This window comes from Vicugna pacos, chromosome X (assembly GCF_048564905.1).
Source record: "Vicugna pacos chromosome X, VicPac4, whole genome shotgun sequence".
Classification (NCBI taxonomy): Eukaryota; Metazoa; Chordata; class Mammalia; order Artiodactyla; family Camelidae; genus Vicugna; species Vicugna pacos.
Window position 1 is genome coordinate 7,700,317 of NC_133023.1, and position 16,826 is coordinate 7,717,142.

The following is a 16,826-nucleotide window of genomic DNA, read 5'->3' on the forward strand; positions in this document are numbered from 1 at the left end:
CCACTGAATTAATGAGTCCTGAAACTAGCCTATTTGTGGGCTCCTCATAAAGTAATATAATCAAATTCTCTGTTATTTACACCACTGTTGGTTTGGTTTCTGTAATTTGCAGCCAGAACATCTTAATGATGGATAATCCAACACTCTGTTGTGAGATGTGTTTTTCTACTTGTATTTGCACCAGCCTTGTCATGTAATGCTAGGTATCCCTCAGAAAGACATCCCTAGAAGATCTGAATTTGTGTGTGTTGGGTGGGATCTAAGATAAGGAGGATCAGAGGAGGAAGATCGGATTACAAAGACTGTAAATCTGTAAATAAGTAGAGTCCTTAAAGGTAAATATAGCTAAATTCTCATTTATCAAACCAGACAGTAATAACAAAGCTAATAGTCAACCCATACTGGAGACTGACTTATTATTATTAAAGTCACCCATCTGATGCATAATTTACACTTCTATTATCTACATGGTGGCACCAGCTGTTAAAGCAGCTCATTAAAATATTAACATTTTCTTGTTTAGCATCACTAAGGGAATTTATTACTCACTTTGAAAAATATTTGATCACATATAATATAAATACTAAAACATCTGAGAGTTATGAAGTTCTGATAATTTGAAAACATTCAATTATAGAAAAATAAAACTAAGGTAGTGAAGAAATTGAAACGAATAGGATGGTATAGTTGACCAACTGCATGGATAATAACTATAAATCACTATATCAAATTAATATTAATCTCTTAAATCAGAGGTCAGCAAGCTTTTCCTGTCCAGGAAAAGTCCAGATGGCAAAAATTTGGGGCTTTGTGGGACATATGGTAACTGTCCAAACTACTCCACTCTGCTGTTGTAGCACTGAAGTAGCCTTAGATAATACAGAGACAAATGAGTATGGATGTGTTTTAATAAAACTTTATTTATAAAAACAGGCAGTAGGCTGGATTTGGCCTTTGGGCTGTAGTTTGCCTTCTCCTATCTTAAGTGAAGACTCCCTTAAGCTACTTTTCCAGAGCTTTCCACTTACAAAAATTTTATAAACACCCACTAATTAAATTTTTAAATAATCTTGAGGGCTCAATTTCAAGTTATTTAGAAAGCTTAATTGGTTTAAAAAAAACACTTGGTATTTAATTTCAATTAATACTTATTTGCCTTTGTTTTGCCCATGGGGAGACAAAAAGAAAAAGCAAAAATGGAAGCTCCTATTCATATTTCAAGGATGGGACATTCTCTGTAATTATCAAGTTTACTTTTGGGCCATGATCCAAACAGAGAGAATAACGTAGTCTTGAAATCTTTGAAAAGTGCCAGAATATTTCAGAAACTGCAGTGACAAAAGTTTTGTTCCAGATAACAAAGCCTTGTGTAATAATAACTGCTACTCCAACAAAGATCTATAAATAGTGTAAATGTGACCAGTAGGAACAAGACCTCAGATAGAAAACTATATCGTCTGTGAACATAAAGGAAGCCATCCTTGAATACGAAGGCACAAGACATATGGCCACATACTGCTGTACTGGCTTGCCTGCTTGGCACCACAACAGAGTCATACAGCAGCACACACTTGAGAACTTGATATGGTAAAAAGCCCTGTGGTACAGAGGAGAGCATCCAAGAAGAAAATTACAAAATAACCTGCAGGGAAACCTCTCTGGGTTTTACTGGAATTGGTAGATGAGGCAGCTTCTACCTGTAAGCGTCACCAAATGTAACTGGCATAGGATGATATCGGCTGGTCTATGTTTTAATACAATTGACGCATCTGTGTTTTCTTTGTCGACGGACTAGGAACTCCTTGAAGATGTGGACTGCTTTTGACATGACATTGTAGCTTCCATCACAGGCTCCTACATCTTTAGAACCTAAAGCTCCACATATCCACCTCCTCCAGGCAGTATGCCCAGCTTCATGTTAAGAGGGAGAGCAGAGAAGCAGCACCGGGAGCCCCTGGGTGGCACTCCACTGTTGGGCTCTAGATAGAGAAGGCACTAGATGCTTAGGCCAAGGGTCTAGCCTAGGTTTATTTCTGTGATCGCACAGAAACAATGCCCCATCCACCTTACCAAGGCCCTAAGAGCCACAGAAACGAACACGTGCGTTTTCCAAGCTGACATTTTTGTTCTTTTCTTCTTGATTGCCTCTTCTCCACTGCATCTGCCTTCCAAGAATGTGTTATTCAAATTATGGGTCATAACTTGTTAACGAGTCATGAAAATTTAGTGGGTCATCACAAGTGTATTTTAGAAAATGATATAGAATCCAATAGAAGATGAGGAGGGAAAAAAAAGAATAGGAGGAGAGAAGAGTACAGAAAGTATAAAAGTGTATCTCAGGTAATGATAAGCACCATCTGGTTCACGTGTTTGCTGGGCTGAGACGTAAAGTGTATTTCTCACTATAGACTGGGGACCAAAATTCTGAATCCTACTGCTCTAAGACAAATACACTTAAATCTGTGGTGCATTCTCAGAACAGGCCACCAACAAAATAGATTACTTCATTTATATGCAGTAGTACTATAAATGGCTTTGATAGTAACGCCAGTAGGCAATGGGGGCCTCAGGAAGGTTTTTTTTTTCTAACAAAGGGGTAGGGTGTGTGGCTGAAGATTACTCTGGTGTTTTTAGATATAGTGAACAGAATGGGGAGAAGTCTGGTGTTAAGGAAAGCTGGTGGGGGTGTCTGTGGCTGTAGTTAAAGTGAGACAGAATTGATGTCGTGACCTAGTGTTAAAGACAGATATAAGACAAAGTGATATGGCGATGAGGGTAATGATAATGATAATGATGATGATGCTGGTGATGGATAAATTTTATTGAGAGTATAAAATATCAGGAGATGTTTTAAGCTCATCATGATTATTACTTCGTTTAAACATCCTATCAACCCTATGAGACCATCAATCAAAGCTGGAAACTGGGCATGGGGAGAAGTGGTAGGGAAGCATTGACATTTCAAAATCATTACTGAGGATACTGGGGAAAATAAGGAAAAGGTGATTGATGCTCTTTAGAGAGATGAGGAAGAGTTAAGGGAGGAGCTTAATTTCAAAAACAAATATGCAGGTATGCATACATGCATTCATTGATTTCTAAAAGATTGGCTGAGGGTCTGTGGCGTGTTGGGCAGTACACCCAGTGTTCTAGGTTCAAAGACAAATAAGAAACAGCCTTACCTCACAGGAAATCACAACCCTCTGGGAAGATCACAGAAATGATGATTGTGGACACATAAAAGATATAACTAGCTCTATGGCTCACACAATAGAGACATATTTTGAGGGCCTCTAAGCGGAGTGGTCTAACATTATTCTTTGATCACCCTAGTTGGTGATGTTTGCTTCCTATTAGCATTTCTACCTACACAGGAGTTTGTGGATTTTACCCCAGGTTTCAACTTCATTTTCACTTATACAAAAAGCTTTGATAAACGGTTCTCGCACTTCACCTCTTCAACTGGACGATGCTGACAGGGATGACATAGAAGTTGGACAATTCTAGTTTCTGTCTAACGTTGTTAAACACTTGAGCTCAATTTCTTTGCCTACCAGATTGCCCTGATTTTTAAAAAATCAACATTTAAATCACAAACCAAAGACAGCTGCAGTGTTAGCCGACCAAAAATATCATTTTCTTGATTTCACTTAGTTGTTTACTTGGGTTTTATATTGCCTGAGGGACAATGGTGAGGGACCATTTAATGAGGAAGCCATAGAACTGAGCAATTTTGAGGCGTCAGGGTACTCTTTTATTAGACTATTGTCCCTATTTTCTTAAACCATCAGCTATTCCTCATTCCATGATACTGTTTTCAAAATACACAAACAAAGCCTTTCTCAACTGCAATATGGGAAATTAAGTGAAGAAAAAAAAAGAGCACTAAAGAAAACTTGAATTTGTATTTCTCTTGGGAAACCATTCAGCTTTAAATACTTAGTTTCCAATATAACGAGGTTAAGTGATACTGCCTACACTAATTTGCTTTTCAGATTGGGCATAAATTAGTCACTTCCTTTCAGTTTACCTTAGACCAGAGGTCAACAATCTTTTTTTTTTTCTGTAAAGGGCCGGATAGTAAATGTTTGAAACTCTGTGAGGTATATGGGCTGTCACAACTATTCAACTCTGCCATTGTTGCTCAAAAGCAGCCATAGACAATACATAAATGAATAGGAATGGCTGTGTGCCAATAAGATTTTATTTACAAAAACAGATGAGCTGGGTTTGGCCAGTGGACCAGTTTACTAATCTCTGCCTTAGGTCATTTGTATCAAAATGCTGTCAAAATAATATTAATTGAAACTCATACATAAATAGTACTCAGTTGATGTGTTCTGAATAAATTAAAAGTTCATGAAGGCCATTAGGTGTTGCTCAATTTCTTGACCATGATCTCTGCAATTGTTTCCTGGTTCTGCTATTAGAGACTGAGCCATTTACAGACTAGAATGTGTGCTCCAAGAGCCTATGCCAAGAGCAGACTTTGACCAGGAAGAAACATTCCATGGTTGCTTCCATGGGGCAATCTCAGGCTCACAGGGAAATCTCTACTGATAGATATGATTCGTCCCACTGAAAGGCCTCTTGAGTTCTACCACTAACGATTTCTCTAGGTTCTCTTTAACATCTTCAAAATTCTCTTTTTGAAATAGCTTCAGTTTAGAAGGGGTAACAAATTAAGCTCATCAGTCATCTTATAAAGTATATGTAAATCTCACTAGTTTTTATGTTGTGTGTCTCCTGGCTGAATGGATACAGAGGAGGTAGGAGCCACAAGTTTGGAGAAACTTAGGTTCCTGAATAACTGTGTGGAGCAGAGTCCACTCTCCTGATCTCCATGATCAACCTGCATTGGATGGTGCCTGAGTAAGAAAGAAACTTTTTTGGTATTAAGGAACTAAGTGGTTAGCCTATCTCAACTAATACAAGTATGTATCTGTGAAATGCATTCTTAGAAGTAGCATTATTGGGCCATTTAAAAGTTAGATGTTGCCAAATTGCTTTGTAACTTGCTGTAACAATTAGATTCCTATTAACAGATATACTATTGAGTGTCTGTTTTCCCATAAAATATACCATACACTTTTTGAAGCCATTCCAATCTAAGAGGAAAAAAAATTCTCCTTGGTGTTTAGCTTGCATTTCTTGAATGAATTTGAGGGTGAGCATCTTTACAAATCTTTATAAACCATTTGTATTTCTTTTTCTGTGAGCTGCCTATAATTTGTCCACATTTTAATTATTTTCTTCCCATATTAATTTGTAATAAAGCTTTACACATATTTTTAAAAAGTTTTATATAGTAGAGAAGTTAGCCTTTAGCTTGTCAAATGTGTTATAAATTTCCATTTATTTGTTTACCACAGAGTTGATTCTATTTTTTTTAATGTAGTGAAATGTGTCACTCTCTTTATGTTTTCTGGGTAGCACCTTCCTCAATGTAAAAATATATAAATATCTAGCTATGTTTTGTTTTGGTGCATTTATATTTTCATTTTCTAAATCTTCAAATCTTTCTTCCATATCAATTTATTTTGTTGCAAGGAGTAAGGTTAAAATCCCAATTTTTCTCCTCAATGGTTGTCTCATTGCCCAAATACAATAATAACCCATCATTTCCCCCTGACAAGAAATGCAATATTTATCATGTCATACGTTCTCATATTTATTTTAGCTCAATCCTGAACTCTATTGTCTCCCATTGATCTGCCTATTGTGAAGCAGTACAATACTCTTTTAATTGCTTTAGTTTTATGATATTTCAATAAATGGATAGGGATAATTTCTGTTTGACCTGTTTTTCAGATTTTCCTCTGCCTACCTACGCTCACATAATTATTTGCCAAGATGATGTGTAGATCAATTTAATGATATTACAAAAACAAATTCTGTTGACATGTTTTTTGGAATTACATTCAGTTTATAGATACTTAATGGCATAACTGACATCTTTAAATTATTGATTCTTATTATTCAAGGAAAATATAAGTCTTTTACATTTATTTGTAACTTTCCTTATTCAACTTAGATTACATGGTCTGAGATTATAATCATTCTCTTGGATACTGTATTAGTTTTTTTTTTACGGCTGCTGTAACAAATGACCACAAACTTAGTGCCTTAAACAACTCAAATTTATTATCTGACTTTTCTGGAGGCCAGAAGTCTGAAATGGGTCTCACTGGGTTAAAATTGTGGTGTCTGGAGGGTTGCATTCCTTTCCAGATGCTTTAGGGAGAATGTGTTTCCTGGCCTTTGTTAGCTTCTAGAGGCTGCCTGCACTCCTTGGCTAATGGTCCCTTCCTCCATCATCAAAGCCAACAGCAATGCATCTCTCTGAGCTTCCTCCAAAGTCATTTGTCTCTCTGACTACAGCTGGGAAAGTTTCTTTACTTTTAAGTATCTATGTGATTAGTTTGGACTCTCCCAGCTAATCCAGGATAATCTCGCTAACTCAAAGACCTTAACTGATCACGTCTGCAAAGTTTCTTTTTGCATGTGAGATAAATATACATAAATTCCAGGGACTAGGACATGGCCATCTTTGAAGAGTCCATTATTCTGCCTACCACAGATTTAATCTCAACTGTCATGTCCCTCTCTACCATTATTGAACTCACCTAGAAAATCCTATCTCTAGTAAGGGGAGATTTAGATTAATCAGGACTGGGAAATTCAAAGTGCAAAATAGTATACTTGCTTTAGCAGTGTTTACCCGTCCAGATGTTTATTTTGCAATTTAAATTCCCAGCTACTAACCTCAAATAGACCTTTTGGGCTGCCCTGCAATCCTGCAACATTACTGCTCCATCAGCTTCCTTCTTTTCCATTCCTCTCCTCTTTCCTCAAACCTCTAGGACCACCTTCCTATCCTCACTCCTAGCACATGAAATTGTTTCCTATTTCACTGAGAGTAGAGGGGCAACCTGGAGTAAAATTCCACATGTATATTCTAATCTATCTGCATCCATACCTATATAACCAGTGTCCACTTATTACTAAAGCTCAAGAAGAGGTCAAATTCTCTACCTGTGCTTTAGATCCCACCCCTGCAGTCCACTCTAGGAAATAACCCCAGTAATTTCCCAACCTCCTAATACTCAATTCTTCTCTCTCTATGGTAAATTCCAGTAGCTGTTGAATATGTTATATTATCATTCATCTGAGCCCTGGAAGCACCAGGCTCATAGAGGAAGAGGGTCCTCCAAACAGTTACCCATAAATAAATCCTTATAGTCATCCTAAGGTGACAAAGAACAAAAACGGAAGTTTGAGTATGTTTCCATTTTCATTATACACACTATGTCTTTAGGCCTGGTATCATTTCCTGAGGTTCTAGACCCTGGCAACTATATTATTTTCCTGAGTAAATTATTCATACAGCGAATCTGACCCTGTTTAGAACCTCCACTTGGGGGTTTGCATGGAACCCAGTGGCCACCCTCTGACCAAAGCTGCCATCACAGCACTCAGCGCTGGTTACACATTTGATAGATCTCGTTAAATATTCAATGTCAATAATCATCTTTCCAAAACAATAGCTTCAGAACTCCTGGGTGATACCTTTTTCTTTCCCACCCAGCCACACAATTCCTTCTCTCCTCCATAAGTAAGAAATTGTTTATAAATCATTAGCTCCCATTTTGGTAGAAAATATCAGAATAACTCCTGTAGCCCAAACATCTTTGAACATCTTGATAGAACAAATCTTTTCCTGAATGTGCTAGGACCCACATAGTCTCAGAAATAAGCAATGGAGAGAGAGCTTCTAGCAGATAAGTTTTATAAAACTGCCTGCTTGGTAAAGGTTATTTATTTAGTGGACTCTAAAAAACAAGAACAAAGAAAAACATCAAATTAACTGGATTTAAAAACAAAGCTACAAAGAATATTTGTTTCTTGATATTTCATCTGATGTGCAGCCAATCTGGGTTTCACATAACTTTTTAGAGTCATCATTCCTTTCACTATAAATTGGGTTTGCCAACAATATTTCTATTAAAATTTTTTTTAGGAACTGAAAAACATCAGTTCCTGTGAAAGGGAGACAGGATTCTTGTGCCCCACCTGGGCCACCTTGTAAGTTAATGGCGAGGCCAGGGCAGGCCTCCTCTCCACCCTAAAACCAAACCAAGACAAGATGAGGCAGAATGAGATTGTCCCAGGGAGAAGCAGCAGCATGGCCTGGCGGCGATTAGCACTCTTTTGTCACCAATCGCCAAACGGATTTTCTTGTTACTTGAGCTGAGGATATCTGTGTTACATTAGCATGAAAAGATATAACAGGGGTAGGGATTTCCTCCTGGGAGGAACTGGCTGTGGTTGTGGTGTTAAGGAGTGTGTGATGAGGAAGCCAAAGGAGCAAAACAGCAGTCAGTGAAATGTGCCTGTTCCATCAGTCCCTTGGTCTAATCTACTCCTCCCTTCTCCTGAACTCTTTCATGACCTCTGGCAGAGTTCCAGATTCCAGCTTAAAGAATAAAAGTGGCTCCTCTTGCCACTTCTTGTTTAACATAGTATTGGAAGTCCTTGTCTCAGCCATCAGTCAAGTAAAAAAATAAAAGGCATCCAAGTTGGAAGGGAAGAAGTAAAACTGTCCCTATTTGCAGATGATGTGATTCTTTATATAGAAAACCCTAAAGTCTGCACCAAAAATACTGTTAGTACTAATAAACGAATTCAGTAAAGCTGCAGGATACAAGATTAATATACAGAAATATGTTGCTTCTCAATACACTAATAATGAACTCTCAGAAAGAGAAAGTAAAAAAGACCCCATTTAAAGTCACAACAGAAAGAATAAAATATCTAGGAATCAACTTAACCAAGAAGGTGAAAGACTCGCACTCTGAAAATTATAAAACACTGAGGAGGAAAATTGAAGATGATACAAAGGAATTAAAAAAATCCCATGCTCTTGGATTAGAAGAATTAATATTGTTAAAACAGACACACTACCTGAAGCAATTTACAGATTTAATGCGATCCCTATCAAAATATCCATGACATTTTGCACAGAACTAGAACAAATAACCCTAAAATTTACATGGAACCACAAAAGACCTGGAATTGCCAAAGAAATCCTGAGAAAAAAGAACAAAGCTGGAGGTCTCACCTTCCTAGCCTTCAGACTAAACAACAAAGCTCAGTAATCAAAACAGCATGGCACTGACACAAAACCAGACATATATATGTATCACTGGAACAGAACAGAGAGCCTAGAAATAAACCCATGCACCTCTGGTCAATAAACTATGACAAAGGAGGCAAAAATATACAAGGGAGAAGACAGTCTCTTCAATAAGTGGTGCTGGGAAAACTGGAGAGCTACATGTAAAAGAATGAGATAAGAACATTTCCTCACACCATATACAAAAATAAACTCAGAATGGATTAAAGATCTAAATACAAAACCTGAAACCATAAAACTCCCAGAAGAGAACATGGGCAGAACACTCTGACATAAATTGCAGCAATATTTTTTTGAATCTGTCTCCTAAGACAAAAGAAACAAAAACAAAAATAAACAGATGGGCCCTAATTAAACTTAAAAGCTTGTGCACAGTAAAGGAAACCACTGACAAAACAAAAAGACAACCTACAGACTGGGAGAAAATATTTGCAAATGATATGACTGACAAGGGGTTAATATCCAAAATATATAAACAGCTCATACAGCTCAATATCAAAAAATAAACAACCCAATCAAAAAATGGACAGAAGGCCTGAATACACATTTTTCCAAAGAAGACATATAGATGGCTAACAGGCACGTGAAAGTTGCTCAACATCACTAACTATTTGAGAAATGCAAATCAAAACAACAATGAGGTATCACCTCACACCTGTCAGAATGGCCATCATCAAAAAATCTACAAATAAGAAATGTTGGTGAAGATGTGGAGAAAAGGGAACCCTCCTACACTGTTGGTGGGAATGTAAGTTGGTGCAGCCACTGTGGAAAACAGAATGAAGGTTCCTCAAAAAACTAAAAATAGACTTACCATATGATCCAGCAATTCCACAGCTGGGTATATTTCCAGAAAAAAATGAAAACACTAATTCAAAACGAAACATGAACCCCATGTTCATAACAGCATTTTTTACAATAGCCAAGATATGGAAACAACTCAAGTGTCCATCAACCGATGACTGGACAAAGAAGATGTATATATATACACACACACAATGGAATATTACTTAGCCATTTAAAAATAACGAAATTCTGCCATTTGCAGCAATGTGGATGGACTTAGAGAATATTATTCTTAGTGGAATGTCACATAGAGAAAGATAAATACTTTATGATATCACTTATATATAGAATCTAAAAATAAAACAAACCAATATACACAGCAAAAAAGAAACAGACTCACAGTTATACAAAACAAACTAGTGGTTACCAGTGGCAAGATAGGGGTATGGGATTAAGAGATACAAACTACTATGTATAAAATAGATAAGCAACAAGGAGATATTGTGCAGCACAGGGAATCACAGCCATTATCTTGTAATAACTTTTAATGGAATATAATCTGCAAAGATACTGAACCACTAAGATGTTCAACTGAAACTAATACAATATTATAAATCAACTATACTTCAATCTTAAAAAAAAAGAATAAAAGTGGCCCTAAGAGTCACCATCCAGTGAAAAACTCTGTGTGGTCAGTGTTTTTGTGCTACTCTTTCTAGTCAACAAAACTGAGCCTCCCACGACAGAGGTGAATTGCACAGGCCCACATGTAGAGGTGGGGTGACTGGACAAGTCCTCACATCCTGGTTTTCAGACTCCCAAGCCAGTGCCCTTTCCATCAGCACTGCTGTTGGCAGCACATGAGCACGTGTTCATGTGTATATCAAAGTTGTTCAGCCTGTGCACTTGGGCCCTTGGGGCCTGACAATGCGTGTTGTGGGGCACTGTTCTGTGTATTATTGGATATTTAACAGCATCCCTGGCCTCTACCCACTAGGTGCCAGCTGCATCGTTTCCCCAAGCTGTGAAAACAGAAAGTGGAACCAGACACTGCCAGATTTTACCTGGGGATGGGGGCAAAACCACCCCTGAGTGAGAACACCATATCTATATGTATGTGTATAGGGAGGATGTAAATGATTTTATGAATAAAAATTCATGAAGCAGCCCCTCAACCGTCTCATAAAATAAAGTAGAAGTCCTGCAGATACCAAATCTTCTGAGGCAATCTTCTAGCTTTTGGATGCTTGCTATCTCTCTCCTGCTTCCCTTTAAGTTTCAGGCACACCAGCCAGTGATGCTTTTTATGGCAGGTTCTCTATTTGTATAACACCATAGCTTTTCACTCTACCTCAAATTCCCTTTCTCCTCCACACTAATACGAATTACAATGTACTTTTATAGAAGCTGGTAAACATTCAGAAACAGACTTTAGAGATCAAAGAATTTCAAATGTATGCTTCTCATCTTTATAGGAATCAGGATCTGTGCTTGTAAAAACATCAGACAGCCAGGCCTGTACCGGCTCCAGGGTTATAGTGGTGAACCCTGACAGACACGCCAGGTGAAAGGCTGGGTCAGAAGGAGTTCACATTGGTGTAATCACCAATTCTGAGTTGGCAGAAGGTCAAGTGACAAGTTGAACAGGTTGTTAAAACATTCTTTCCAGCTGGTTATTTTGAAATTGTATTGACAGAGACGTGGTTTTTCTTGTAACTCTTCAAGCTGACCTTTTGGAAATTTCTTTTTAATTGTGCTGAAGCCACATAGACTGTTAAGATACACACAGCGTTCCCTTTTAATACCCCCAGCTGATCTTCCCTTTAAATAAATGTATTAGTTTACACGTAAGTTGTCCCACTTGAACATGTCTTTCAAAACGGACACCAATGCCAGCCAACGACCTGGAAGGTGTAGCTTCCTTCCTGTGTCAATGGTGGGGCTGGGAGGAGAGTGCCACTGGGGCTCTGGGGGAGCGGGCGGTTGCCTTGCAGCACCCCCGATGGAATGGCAGACGGGGCCTTACCTTTGGGAATGGTGATCTGACAGCTCAGGTCACAGTCCTGCTGCAGCTGATAAAAAGCCACTTCCTGTAGCCGGGCTCGCTCCAGCTCCGAGAGGCTCTGGATGGGGACTGACCTCAGCCGCACGCTGCGGCCCGACATGCTGTTCCAGGTGAAATCACCCTGTAGACCAAAGGGAAAAACATCAAGTCTCACAGTCACACTAACCTGACGAATCTCAGCCTCAGTTAGTAATAAAGTCAAGCAAACTCCATTTTTGTGTTCCAAAATTGGCTCTCAATCCCTAAAATCAAATCCACTTTTAGTTAACTGGATTTTCTGAGTCAGCTGCAAACATTAAAATCTGGGGTATCTGCCTGGTCACCTGATCCCGTATAATGGTGCATACATGCAGAGGCCAAAGAAAACTGTGGAAAGGTGCTTCAAGGGTCCTGCTTCCTCTCTTTTATGGGAACACATGGGAAGTTTTTGGGTTTTGTTTCTCAGTAACAGGAAAAAACGGATGCTAATTCCCATCATGCACACTAGAGACAGGAAGGTACACGTATATTGCTGGCCTACTGTGTGCCAGCAATTGTGCCAAGGGCTTTCAAGTTACTTCCTCCAACAACCTTAGGAGGTAGTTACCATTTTTGACCCTATCTTATATAATATTTAATAATATAATAACATTATATAATTATACAATCTAGTGTGTTTATAATATATGTCATAATATATTATTGTAACATCTAATATATACTTATGATACATTGTGTTGATATTATAGTAATATATAGTATATATCAATATAATATACTAGAGATGAAATTGAGGCTTGGGAAGGTTAACTAATTTTCCCCAAATCATAAAACTTACAAGATTTGTAAGGACTCAGGCTAAAAAAAATATTAGGTAGGAAGAACATACACAATCCATAAAATTCAGAGATTATGATACAAGAAGTAAGTACCACATGCAATGGGATGCCTAGAGGAAAGACTTCGACATCTGTCTGGGGACCAAGGAAGGCTTTGCTTCACTGGAGACCAGCAAGTTGAATAAGCTCAACAGAAATGCAACACTGGAAAAACAGCGTGTTCCAAAGCAAATGAATTTGACAGAACAGGTTTGTTTGGGGGAAATTACAAGGCTGGAAGGAGGAAATAGCAGGAGGTGAAGCCATGCAGAAATCAGGGACAGATCCTGGAGGGCTTTCTTTGCAGGCATTGCAGAGTAGATTGGATTTTACTCAGAGGGTGATGGCTAGCCGTTAAAGAACCTTGAGTAAGAGAGGAACATGATCAGATTTGCATATGGGAAAGATGACTAGAAACACATTTCTAAAGGAATTGAGGGAGGGAGCAAGTCAAAGATGTAGAGATCAGAAGAGACACTAGGTTACGTATGATGCTTATTCAAATTTGAAGAGACAGGGAGACACTCAGAATCACATAGATGCTTGGGGACAAACTGGATGCAGTAGGGGGTAGAGAAGGAGTAATCCAGGATGACATCAGCGTTTCTGGCTTGAGCAACTGGGAGGATGGCACACTGAGTCACCAAGGCAAGGAAGAGCAGAAGGGAATTAGGTTTGGGGGGGGGGAGAATAAAGATGTTAAAATTTTGACATTTTGAAAGTGATATTTTATCTCTAAAAATAAATAAATAAAGCATATTCCCAAATCTGGCAAAATAGAATCAGGCCAGTTTACATCTTTCTTGAGCCTTCATTTTCTTCTCCTGACTAAAACAGTTCCAACTCAATCAAGTAATACATAGTTTTGGAAACTGATCACAAGTTACTACACTTAGCATAATAAAGTGTGATGCTTTACACTTGCCTTAGCCTTTGATTCTTATTGTCACAGATTTTTTTAACTTCTTTGGTAAATTTGGAATTATTAGATAGAAGAAAGAAAAAGCTTGGTCTAGTTGTAATGACTTGAATTTATGGAGTTCTTTTCTCCTAAGATTAGTTCTTCTAAGCAGCAGATGGCTCAAGAGAAGGCTACAGCCAAATCCCAGAAAGAGAAGAGTGTGGCACTTTCTTGAAAGCAGGGCAGCTGCATTGGTTAGGACTTGGAAGAGTCATTTCACAAAGGAGGTAAAACTGTCTCCAGAGCCAACTGGTTCTTAAACCCACCTTTAGCACATGGCTGAAAAAACAATTTCCCTAGGAGAGAAGGTTATCAAATAATAAACAAAGGGGGACTTCAGAGTTATCTCCAAAGCTACCTATTATCAAATGTGTAGCATCTTAAAAACATCATTCAGTCACATTTTTAATTGTGGGTAATAGACCAAGTTGTTTCATAATCCATTATATACCACAGACTTGAATAACTGAAGCTTAAAGAGTTCAGAGAGACCTGGAGAAGTCTGTATGAGTTACTCTAGTTCATCACCCTCCTCCCCTCACCCCTCTACACTCCACCATCTCATTGTCTTTTGCTACCTGCCAATCAGCAGTCATGACTACATCAAATAATCTGCATTTTTCCCGATGTCCCAATTTTCTCACTGCTCCCAATGTATAGTTACACCACTGTGAATTTCAAAGATTTTTTTCTAATTAAGCACATTCAAATTTCAATGTGTTTTTTTAAAGTTGGAAATATGCAAGGTCCATTATTGAGAAATTATAAAATTAACACAATTGATTCACAGGCTAAAAGCATATCCATTCATAGTACCTTGGGATAAACTCAGGAGGTATTGGCTTCTGCTCTAAACGACAAAGAACAGTGTTCTTCATTTTTATTTTTATCCTTAATGCAATATAGACATTTGGAAGATTGAGAGGTCTAATTTCAGAGCCAAGCACACACAGAGTCAAGGAAATACAGTGATGCCGTATCAAGGAAACACAATGGCTGGGAAACTCTGCAAACATGTCTTAAAACTGTAGTTGTATTGCTTTTAAGGTCTGATAATTTAGTGTTGGCTCACAGTAAGTTACTTGGTCGAATGCATCAACCTTCCTAATTTCATTCCACATCATCTTTTTAAATTAATTTATTTAAAGAGTCCTTTCTCAAAGCACTCACCCACGGTTTACCTGAATTATCACAAGGTTCGAATCAACATATTTGCAATGAAGTACCTAGAAGTCTAAAATCTAAAATCAGCCTGTTTCTCTCCCTCCTCCTCACCTCTTCATTTGGGATTCTACAGCTAGGGACAGAGTCCCCAGATGTGGCAACCGTGGGAACTACACAGACCAGTGTTGCGGGAGTCACCAAGCAAATTCATGAAGTTTCCACATCTCAGTTGCCTCATCCTAGAGTTCCTAGGGTGCACACTGTCTACATGCTTAAAATATATTTGCCTTTATATTATGAAAATTGTAAATACGTGCAAAGAAAGAGATTCGACTAATGACTTCCCAGAGGTTCTGAGGCAGGTTCTAGTGCGTAGTCATTTGTTTGTTTGTTTGTTTGTTTCCTGATTGACCAACCCATGCAGCCACGGTTGAGAACTACTGAGCTCAAGGGTTGATCAGATTCAGATTTGAATTTGCACCCCATCATTCAGGTTGATTGTAGTAAGTCGGCTGTTTCTGGAAAATTCATGAAGTTCTCCAACATCAAAGAAAGATGCAAATCCACCATAAGAAATAAGGCTATTTCTGTGATAGTTGTAATAGTGAAGATGTTGCTTTTTGAAGCAAAATGTAAGCTTTAAGACACCAGGAGTAAGCATGTCTCGCCTTCTTATACTGAGCAAATACAGTGATGCCATATTGTTATTCTTTCATTCAACAACAAATGACTTCAACTTGTCCCTCAGAGTCTAAAGCCTGTACTCTTAGCCACTACAATATCCTGGCTGGTGGATACAAAATTTGAGAGATTCCCTTCAGTTGTGCATTTTGTTCGGCAGAGGTAGAGAGATGTATGGAGTTACTGGATAGACGGTGTGGCAGGCACAGTAATACTCCTCGCCCCAAAGATGGCCATGCTCTAATTCCTAGTGGATACCTGTGAGTATGTTACCTTACCCGGCAAAAGGAACTTTGTGTGTGTGATTAAGTTAAGGGATCCTGAGATAGGGAGGTTATTCTGGATTATCCAGACGAGATCAACCTCATCAGAAGAGTCCTTACCAGAAGGAGGCAGGGGTGGCAGAGTCAGAGAAGGAAATGTGACAACAGAAACGGAGGGGAGTGTGAGTGTGTGTGAGTAAGACAGAGAGAGAGATTTGAAGATACCACTAGGCTGCCAAATTTAAGGATGGAGGAAGGGGCTATGAGCAGGCAGTCTCCAGAAGCTGGAAAAGGCAAGGCACAGATGCTCCCCCAGAGCCTCCAGAAGGGCTGCAGCGTTTGATTTCAGCCGAGTGAGACCCATGTCAGACTTCTGACCTCCAGAACTGTAAGACATTAACTTTCTGATGTTTTAAGTTTTTGGTAATTTGTTGCATCAGCAGTAGGAAACTAATACAGAAGGAGTAGGAGGGAGCATTAGAAGAGAAGGTGGGTGAGGTGAAGGAGCCTGAGTTCAACTGAGGATAAGCTCCCAGACAGTTGAGAAAGTAGGTCTTGAGCTCCCCTCAGATTTTTACTGCCCCATTTCCTGGTGCTGAAGTGCTGCTTCATACTACAGGTCCCACTACTTCACACTATAGGTACCACTGCCGATGACTTGAGCTGGAGAGGCTTCAAGATTGGAATTCTGAAAGCACTTTCCCCGCAAAAATAGAATTATAGAAAGCTATATACGTAGTAAGTATTTTAGGCTTGTGGTCCATATAGTCTTTGTCACAACTACTCAGCTCTGCCAATGTAGCACAAAAGTGGCCATAAACCATGTGGAGACAAACGTTCCAATAAAACTTTA

At 38.7% G+C, this 16,826-nt stretch overlaps 1 protein-coding gene across 5 annotated transcripts in view; it reads right to left on the bottom strand.

Moving 5' to 3' along the window:
- ARHGAP6 (Rho GTPase activating protein 6) overlaps positions 1 to 16,826 on the bottom strand; it is a 446,380-nt gene that overhangs the window by 72,008 nt on the left and 357,546 nt on the right. For all 5 annotated transcript variants that reach the window (XM_072956194.1, XM_072956195.1, XM_072956198.1 and 2 more), the window contains exon 2: positions 12,009 to 12,168. In XM_072956194.1, coding sequence (XP_072812295.1) covers positions 12,009 to 12,168 — 160 coding nt within the window. The remainder of the gene's footprint in view (positions 1 to 12,008; positions 12,169 to 16,826) is intronic.